Source organism: Salmo salar, chromosome ssa05 (assembly GCF_905237065.1).
Source record: "Salmo salar chromosome ssa05, Ssal_v3.1, whole genome shotgun sequence".
Lineage (NCBI taxonomy): Eukaryota > Metazoa > Chordata > Actinopteri > Salmoniformes > Salmonidae > Salmo > Salmo salar.
Genome location: NC_059446.1, coordinates 39,455,566 through 39,465,932, shown reverse-complemented (window position 1 = coordinate 39,465,932; position 10,367 = coordinate 39,455,566). Strand labels below are relative to the sequence as shown.

General features: G+C 43.6%; 1 protein-coding gene across 1 annotated transcript; it reads right to left on the bottom strand.

Annotated features, from left to right (window-relative positions):
* Nucleotides 1-6,234: 6,234 nt before the first annotated feature.
* Nucleotides 6,235-9,939, bottom strand: arsia (arylsulfatase family, member Ia). Its single transcript, XM_014199906.2, has 2 exons — nucleotides 9,300-9,939; nucleotides 6,235-8,048 (listed from the first exon to the last, which is right to left on the bottom strand). The coding sequence occupies exons 1-2, from the start codon at nucleotides 9,611-9,613 to the stop codon at nucleotides 6,653-6,655; spliced, it is 1,710 nt and encodes a 569-aa protein (XP_014055381.1). The 5' UTR covers nucleotides 9,614-9,939; the 3' UTR covers nucleotides 6,235-6,652.
* Between the last annotated feature and the right edge of the window lie 428 nt (nucleotides 9,940-10,367).

Below are 10,367 nucleotides of genomic sequence, written 5' to 3'. Positions count from 1 at the left end.
TGTTTATCTTGGGTCAAACGTTTCAGGTAGCCTTCCACAAGCTTCCCACAATAAGTTGGGTAAATTTTGGCCCATTCCTCCTGACAGAGCTGGTGTAACTGAGTCAGGATGTAGGCCTCTTGCTCAAACACAATTTTTCTAATTTTCTATAGGGTTGAGGTCAGGGCTTTGTGATGGCCACTCCAATACCTTGACTTTGTTGTCCTTAAGCCATTTTGCCACAACTTTGGAAGTATGCATGGGGTCATTGTCCGTTTGGAAGACCCATTTGCGACCAAGCTATAACTTCCTTACTGTTGTCTTGTGATGTTGATTTAATATACCACATCATTTTCCTTCCTCATGATGCCATCTATTTTGTGAAGTGCACCAGTCCCTCCTGCAGCAAAGCACCCCCACAACATGATGTTGCCACCCCCGTGCTTCACGTTTGGGATGGTGCTCTTCGGCTTGCAAGCCTCCCCCTTTTTCCTCCAAACATAACGATGGTCATTATGGCCAAACAGTTCTATTTTTGTTTCATCAGACCAGAGGACATTTCTCCAAAAAGTACAATCTTTGCCCCCATGTGCAGTTGCAAACCGTAGTCTGGCTTTCTTGTGTTGGTTTTGGAGCAGTGGCTTAATCTTAAGTAACTCTTCCCACAATATATTTTAATCCTTTTGCATTTGTTTTTTCTTCCTGTTGTGATGGTGTCAACCGTTTTCTATTTTTAAAATGTTTTGCCTCCCAATATTTTTGTATATAGTTCATTTTTTTCATGTGCCATATCCACTCTTCTGTTCACTCTCTTTTGATCCTTCTGGTTATTGCAATTCTTTGAGAATGACCTTTTTGAACATGTGAATGATTCAAACCCCAAAATATTTCAATCTTTATTTAATTGATGTATTCTTCCTTACTGAGCGGCCTTTCAGGTTAAGTCGATATAGGCAGGGGCGAAAATCTGATATCATCTTTGGAGGGGACAATTACCTAAAATATTCTCAAGAGCAATTCCTGAGTGGGACACCAAAAGTAGTGCTGTAACACATAGCCTACGTTGTAATATGTTAAATTTATATTGAGGAACCATAATTACTACAACTGATAGGTACAGTAATTAACTGAAGGGTTGTCCCAACTTTTTCAAATGTTTAAATCATTATAATACTACTACTAATAATAGTTGTAGCAGTGTTCCTTATCAGCCAGTCCAGTATGTATGCAGGTATTTGTATTTACAACCAGCAATGCCAAGAAAGGCCAGTAGGTGGCAATGGTACTGTACACTGTGTATGGGTGCAGTTTTCGTGAATACAATGAACATGGTGTGATCTCATCTAAAAGAATCTCCATTGAGAACCATCACAAAGTTGGTCTCCGTATTGAATTTACCTTTTTATTTTACTTTTTCTGATACATTTATATAGTCATTAAATATGTGCCACTAGCCTGAGTGTACTACAATAGCTTTACAAGAACAAAAAGCTAAAAATAAGTACAGTTCTAAAAGCGAAATAACTACTTCAATGAGTAACCCAAATAAATCAACCAAAATATCCTTCAAAAATACTTATTTATTATTCAGTCAGTCTCTCAACTCTTCAAACAGCAGCTATGGACAAGTATGACACACAAAGTATGCCATTTTAAATAAAATAACAAAATAAATAATTAGTAAGTGTACTGCCATGAACTAAAAACTACTAAACAAAATTACAAATATCATACTATACACCGAGGGTTCTCAAATAGGGGTGTAATTGCAAGGGGTCCGTGAAATAAAAAGTGTAATGAATGTATTCAGCACCACAAGGATTCGACTAACTTTACATATAATATAGAGGGGGTGGAGGTCCCTGAGGACAGTTCAAAACCTTGCCCGCCTTGCCTCAAAATATGTAGGGGTTCCAGTACCCAAAAAAGGTTGAGAACCACTGCTATACACACTACTGAACAAAATAACTAAACATATATTTGCAGGTTTCAATGGATCCAACAAATTGCTGGCATATATTTTCCCTCGAGACTGTCCAGCCTGTCTTTATGTACATTACAGACAAAATTCTGATCAGCACCTCAACTTGGTCAACCAACCCCCGCACCTCCACTGGAAGCCTCCTGAGGACCTCTGCTGCCTCTCCACTACTGCTACAGGGGTATTTGTTGCGAAAGAGAGGCAACTGCACTGATAGAGAATCTATTTCCAGCTCAGGGTACTGATCTAGAGACTCATCCAACTCCCCCGTGAGAAGCACTCTTTCCAACTTTTGCTGGACGTTAAGACTGTCCTGGTCAAAACGATCACCAAACTAAACCTCCACACCATCCAACACTTAAAAAAATTCTGCCCTATAATGATCCACTGCTTTGCCATCAAATTGTCTTGAGTGTGTCTCAATGGATTCAATTAATGTTGTTGCTATCTCATACAGTGCAAGGTATCTTTTGTAATGTCTGCTGTTTACCCCACGCGCTGGATAACTGGGCACTGATTAGATTTAGCTGGTGTGCTGTTACAGTTACAAACTGGTGGTGGGTTTGGCAGTTTTGATGTGCTGTGAATTTTTCAATGGCTTTTCTCCATTTCCTAAATCCTGCACTAATGAAGGCAGCATCCACTCTTTAGCCAAAAGATGGCTGGCTTGAAAACCCTTGACTACAGTGAAAACACAACACTCCTTTTACTGATGGATTATAATGTAGCCAGGGGAAATCGCAAAACCATCTCTCTTGAAACGTCAACACTCTGTTGGCAAGAGTTTGCGGTTCTATAAATTGTGGGTGTGGCTGATATGGTTTTGTACCATCACTGAGGTAACTGGACAATGATGTGCCACTGTCCCCTATACTGATGCTGCTGGCAACAAAGTTGACACCTGGTCCTGCCGTGGCTGTGACACTCTCCTCTGAAGTCTCTCTCCCTGGCTCTTTCCCTTTCACCACCCTCACTGACACAGTCTGTCTCCAAGAAAATAAACAAGGTGTTTGCCGTACTCCTAACTACCGGTACCAAAAACAACACAATTAATCACAACAGCAATATCATTGCCTTAAACAAATCTTAGTTCAGTCACCAGTTTAAGTTGGGAGTGGGGGTATCCAAAGCATTTTCCAATTATGTCCCTATTTTACAAGTCTAAAGAAGAGAGAACCTTTCATAATGTTGCCAAACAAAGACTCAAAAAAATTACCTGAGACTCCCTGCCTCTGCCAGTCTGTCCCTGCCCAACTGTCCCCAGCTCTGCTGTCTGTGTGCCATATGTTGCCTGTTCTGCCTAATGACATCATGTTGAAACATTTCCATTAGCATTTCACTTCTTTCTTATGAACATTTTATCAACTAAGGCTACTAGGGTTCTTACATTGCGTTTTGGTGTACTGAAAAATACTCTGATGTCCGACATTTTTCTACCTGGCTGGCTGTATACACACACACACACACACACACACACACACACACACACACACACACACACACACACACACACACGTGTGCAGGTTATTTACAGTAGGAGATGGGCTTCTATCATCTATTATCTTCTATCATTCTATATGGGCTTCGATCTAAAAGGTAGCTAGCAAATGTGTAACGGATTGCAGTGACAAGGGTTGACAGCTGTGAGTTCACCATTTACACAACGTATGCTTGCGACCTTTTGTAATTGTAATATAGTTTGTTTTCTATTGGCTGGCTTCCAACTATAGCTGAATTTGCAGAGCTAGCGAGCACCATTTCCATTTATGTGGTGTTTGCTATAATCTTTGCCATCGTCAGTTTACTCCAAGATCGGCACACAGGTGCTTCAAAGTCCCCCTAGCGACAATTTAGCTTTTGCAACAGACCATTAAAGATACTTAAGACAACGGTAGAAGAGAGTGTAGTTCTGTTCAGTTTGGAGTTCAGTTTATCGCTAACCTAATCACAGGGACTTCGAAGCACTACAGCTGCATGCTGACCTTGGAATAAACTGACGATAGCAAAGATTCCATATTTGACGACGCCACATAAATGGAATAGGTACTAGCTAGTTTGATAGTTCATGTTTGCTTTAGTTTGCTTGCTAGCTCTGCAAATTCAGCTATTGTGTATGTGAACCCTGCCAACATAAAACAACATCGCTATGGTGCGGATTAACCAAACGTTAGTTAAGTGCATTGGGTGCCTTTCAGACGGTAGACACGAACCCTCTGTTACCTTGCCAGCTAAGGAACACTACATTGCATTGTAGCTTCTCTCATTGACTCAAATTCAAATAGCTGCAAACACTGGTTGATGTTACTGTAGCTAGTTAGCAAACATCAACTAACCGCTAGCTAACATAGAGAGTGACCTGTAATTTAATGCAGCAAAAATGAAGAATGGTGACGGTTATAGATTTGTTTTCTTGTATTGAGTGGTAGAAGTAAAGAAATGTCTAACATATCCTTTGTTTGAACTACTTACTGGAGGTCAGCCACCAACGACAGACACTGTCAGATTCCCACACATGCACAGTACCTGCATCATGTGACCACTGCTGAGGGCTGGGGGGGTGGGAGGCAGTGGATCAAACCATTGTGAGGCAAAGGGCGGGGAGGTCGCAATCTTTTTAAAAACGCGCTATTAAGTGTCTATAATCAGCACAAGTGCTTTCATTGCGTATTATTAATATTTTTGAAATTACAGTTATGTTTTCAGTGATATATTGGGGGGGGGGACATATCAGGGGACATATCATATTTTTCCCAGGATGGGGGGGGTCGTGTCCCCCCGTCCCCCCTGGGATTTCCGCCCATGGATATAGGACTCCTTTTTCTGTGGATATAGATACTTTTGTCCATGTTTACTCCAGCATCTTCACAAAGTCCTTTGCTGTTGTTCTGGGATTGATTTGCACTTTTCGCACCAAAGTACGTTCATCTCTAGGAGACAGAATGCATCTCCTTACTGAGCAGAATGAGGGCTGTGTTGTCCCATGTTGTTTATACTTGTGTACTATTGTTTGTAAAGATGAACGTGGTACCTTCAGGCGTTTGGAAATTTCTCCCAAGCATGAACCAGACTTGTGGACGTCTACAATTCTTTCAGAGGTCGTGGCTGATTTCTTTTGATTTTCCCATGATGTCAAGCAAAGAGGCACTGAGTTTGAAGGTAGGCCTTGAAATGCATCAACAGGTACACCCTCCAATTGACTCAGATGATGTCAATTAGCCTATCAGAAGCTTCTAAAGCCATGACATCATTTTCTGGAATTTTCCAAGCTGTTTAAAGGCACAGTCAACTTCGTGTATGTAAACTTCTGACCCACTGAAATTGTGAAACAGTGAATTATAAGTGAAATAATCTGTCTGTAAACAATTGTTGGAAAAATGACTTGTGTCATGCACTAAGTAGATGTTCTAACCGACTTGCCAAAACTATAGTTTGTTAACAAGAAATTTGTGGAGTGGTTGAAAAAAACGTTTAATGACTCCAACCTAAGTGTATGTAAACTTCTGACTTCAACTGTATGTGTGTTTCCTGTCCTCTCTGAGGTCACCAAATGAAACACACTCGTCATACCCATCCCTTAAGTGTCCACGGACCATTCCTACCTTCTCACAAGTGGACATTTTGTTTCAAATTCCCATTTTGGGGATTTAGGAGTTCACCACGTGAAATCCTTTGTTCTCTCTGTGTCTCTCTTTCTGCATGGCCAGGGGGAGAGAGTCTCCACCAGGAATTTACGACATGAGATAATGGAACCTGGGTGTAGGAGAGAGTGGGAAGCCATGATCTATACCCAGAAAGGGCCACGTCATGACAACGTGACCCTTGGAGCTGGAATCTGCAGCTTAAACGCCCATTCCCCATCCCTCATGCCTCATCCACAATGGCCTAGCAAGCCACAAGCCCACTAAAAGGTACTAGGCACTCACATTGCCCCTAGTGCATGGTACAGTTTCCACATTTCGCCAGATCCAACTGTAATCTGGTACCTTCAGAATCGGCACCTCCTGTCATTTCCATAAGACTCGGTATAGGTTAAAGTTGGTTCTCTTTACTTATAATCAACTGTAATTTGTTTAAAGAGAAATGAGTGAAGATGCTACAGGTTCTAGTATGCTGGCATAAAAACTGAGCTTTTCCTAACTTCCATCAGAGGGCAATGTTACCTCAATAATAACATTTATGTGTCTAGTCTACAAAGTGTAATGTGATGATATGAGGGGGCATTGGTCTGACCTACTGGATCAACCTCAGAAAAGGCATTCGAAGAAGAGTGGAAATCTTGAACTTTTTCATATTTATTCATATTCAAATGAATCACTCAAGGGATTCTCCAACAGAAACAGAAAAGTATACAGTGTCTCTGACATAACCCATTCAAACATGGGTTAGCTTGAATATCAACAACTATCCTACAGTATAATAGAGAATAGATAAATCATCCATAAGTCTATTTGTTGCTGATCCTTCATTTTATCAGCAGAAAACATACAGCAAGAGCTACTGTCACAGGTCTGCGTAGTTGGACTCAACTCAACTCAAAATTCCATAGTCAACCTTATTGTGATCACAAATCATATAGCCACTGTTTACAAAAGACTTACAGAAACATACATCTTGTGGAGTGTAAACAAGTAATTGCTTTAAAAGTCTGGTTCCACATCATCTCTATAGGGAGGCTTAAGACTAAAGCAGCTCCTATATCCGGTTAGACATGATTCTAGTGTTAAGTCTCCTGAAGAAGGATTTGGTTTTGGACAGCTTGTACTTCTTCCTGTCCTTGGTCTTTTTGTGGTAAACCCCGTTCCAGTGGTCCTCCTCCTCGTCCCCCACCCACGGTCCCCACGCACCCTCGTTCAGGTCTGGGTCGCCCCTGGGGTCCTCAGAGGGGTACCGCACCGGGACAGAAGTCCGGTTGTAGAACACCAACCGCGCCAGGAGCTCTTTGACCACGTCCGGTCGCTGCTCGGCCAGGTCGTAGCGTTCGTATGGGTCTCCGCTGATGTTAAAGAGCCATACTGACTTCTGAGGTTCCAGGTGGCGTTCCAGGTTCCACCAGCCGCCGGGAAAGCCGGGGAGCATCTGGGGCGGGGTCCAGTCTCCGTATCCGGGGTCTCCGGTCAGGAGCTTCCAGTCGCCTGCGCGGATGGAGGCCTGGATGGCTGTGTTCCAGATGCCATAGCCACTCTGCAGGGAGCCGCTCCGGGCCGGGTTGTAGAGAGGGTCGATGTTATGGAGGATCTCCAGTCGGGGGGACTCCTTCTCCTCACTGATGGCCCCCCACATGTCATACCCATCTAGCCCCTCGGTCTGTGACGCGTTTCCCCCAGCCAACCCAACCAGCGTGGGGTACCAGTCGGTGATGTGCACTAGGGCCTTGCTCACCCTCCTCTTGCGCCTCAGCAGGGGGCTGTGGACAAAGCCCAGCCCCCTCACGCCCCCCTCCCAGTAGGTGCCCTTACGCCCCCTCAGAGGCCAGTTGCTACCCCCGGAGAAGGGCTGGCCTCCGTTGTCAGTGGAGAATATGATGACGCTGTTCTGGTAGTAGCCATACTTGCGGAGGGCATAGGTCACATTCCTCACCGCTTCATCTACAGCTGACACCATGGCTGCATATTTCCTCCTGGCCACATTGCCCAGGCCGCGGTATGGGTAGATGTACTCCCGCGGGGACTGGAGAGGTGTGTGCACCGCCTGGAAGGAGAGGTATATAAACAGAGGCTGAGCCTGAGGGTCGTGGGCGGCTAAGATCTTCCTCACTCTCTGGGTGTACAGATGGGTGGAATACTTCCCCCCCTGACCCCATGCCACCGTCTCCCCCTCGTGGAGGTCAAAACCACACATCCCTGGGCCGTCACATGACTTGTAGGTGTAGTAATCCACGCTGCCTGTCAAAGAACCGAAGTAGGAGTCAAAGCCTCGGCGAGTGGGCAGGCACTCCTTCTTGTAAAAGCCCAGGTGCCACTTGCCTACCATATGGGTGGAGTAGCCAGCCTCCTGCAGTCTCTGGGGAAGGGTGACCTGGTCAAAGGGAAGGCAGTTGGGCTGACGGGGTCGGATGATGGAGTGCTGCAGGCCAGTGTGGATCTGGTACCTGGGCAGAGGGACACAAAGGCATAAAATGTCTGGTCCCTCAAGTAATTGACTAACAATGAAAACCTTAACTAATACCCTGACTACACCGCCTGCGTCGTGTGTGCGAGCGTTGCAAAATAAATTTAGAAATCTATATTATTTAATTATTGCACCCACACGGCTCGCGCGCACCAACGAACGTCTGCGTTGCCAAGGGATAAAATAGAAGTCAGTTCTATTTGTGACGCAGATCGCACTGCAAGTCCTGCCTCTCCCATCTCCTCATTGGTTATACCCACGTGGGTGACTGAAAGACGAACGAGGTCGGTGGCGGTAATGCACCTAATTTATGAAAACTGCCAATTGCAATATAAAGTCCAGAGAAGAAAAAGCCTGGAAGGAGGAGAGATGACTAGAAACGATTCGGTTGACCGTTTTATGTGTGGATTAATTGTCGGAGTAGAGGACCTTGTGCATTTCAGGTAAAATAACAACTCAATGTTTATATCCCAGGACAAATTAGCTAGCAACAGCAAGCTAGCTAAATAAGACAAATGAGCTAGCAAGTGCAAGCTAGCTAACTAATTTCCCAAAATGTTTAATGCTTTTTGACCTGTCCCCAAATGAATGTAATTGGTTCAGAGTTTGTTTTGATATTTTAACATGCGTGTCGTGATCACGTTTGGTGTGGGGGGACAAAATACCATTTTAAGCCTGTAATCGAACCCACAAATGCTGATGCTCCAGATACTCAACTAGTCTGAAGAAGGCCAGTTTTATTGCTTCTTTAATCAGCACAACAGTTTTCAGCTGTGCTAACATAATTGCAAAAGGGTTTTCTAATGACCAATTAGCCTTTTAAAATGATAAACTTGGATTAGCTAACACAACGTGCCATTTGAACACAGGCGTGGTGGTTGCTGGGCCTCTGTTAAATAAAGAATTTGTTCCTAACTGACTTGCCTATTTAAATAAAGGTAAAAAATATATATATATATAGTTTTACCTTTATTTAACTAGGCAAGTCAGTTAAGAACAAATTCTTATCTTCAATGACGCCTAGGAACAGTGGGTTAACTGCCTTGTTCAGGGGCAGAAAGACAGATTTGAACTTGCAACCATTTCGTTACTAGTCCGACGCTCTAACCACTAGGCTACCCTGCTGCAACAATGCTTTGATGTATTCTGTCTGAATACATCATGAATTAGTTGACTACAAAAGAACAACTCTCTAGGCTACTTCTGATCTGGAGATGAAAGATGCACTTACCTGCCGGTGATCAGCTGACTGCGAGATGGCGTGCATATGGGCTGTATGTAATAGTTCTCCAGCTTCACTCCATCCGCGGCCAGTTTATCCAGCGTCGGTGTCTGGATGTCGGAGCCGTGGTAACCGATATCGTTGAATCCCTGGTCGTCCGTCATGATGAAGATGATGTGAGGGGGATGCGGTACCGGCGACCGGTCTCGAAAGTTCGGAACTGACTCGTTCTCCACCTGGTTCGGACTCATTAAGTCCCACGACAGGTAGCCGAGACTGAGCAAACTGACCACGGAGAATCCGGTTAGAGCTGACACTGCCATGGTAACTGCGCGCCTTTAAACGTTTAGGCAATCTATAAGTGAAAATATATGCCTAATTCGTTGTATAACGTTGTCATAAACGAGAAAAGCATGTTAAAACGATAGGTACAGTATCACTCTAGCAAAAGTAGACTACACTTTATAGCCTGCACGTACCGAACAGGTTTGATCTCTCCTCGCGCTATGATGATTATGCCCACGAACCTTGTGCGTAATGATCAGAGATATATACTACCTACATACCTTTTGCTGACGTGTCTTAAAATGTTGTTTAAGACTCCTTAAAAAACATTCCTCTTTCCCCAGTGGTAGTATTAACCCCACCCGAATGAGTTTGCCCCGGCTCATTAAAATAACCCACTAATCACAGACCAACACGAGATCTTTTGGATGTCTTTTTTTGGTCATTTTTGGTTTATTTAAACGTCCAAGGACGTAGCTTTTTTTTGTACAGGTCTGGACCGGCTTTGATTTGGCCCAAACATAGATGTCTATCTTTGGTTCAAATTTGGTTCGGTCCAAACTGGCCTTGATTTGGCCCAAACATAGAAGTCTATGTTTGGTTCAGATTTGGTCGGTCTAGATCAGCCTTGATTTGGTCCAAACATGGAAGTCTATGACTGGTCTGGATCAAAACAATTTTTTTGACATTTTTCAATAAATGTGAATTTTTTAATCTACTTTTTAAGTTAATACCTGTATTCAACTTGTGCTATACATTAGGAGATAAAGCAGATTGTAGGCTCGGCCCTAA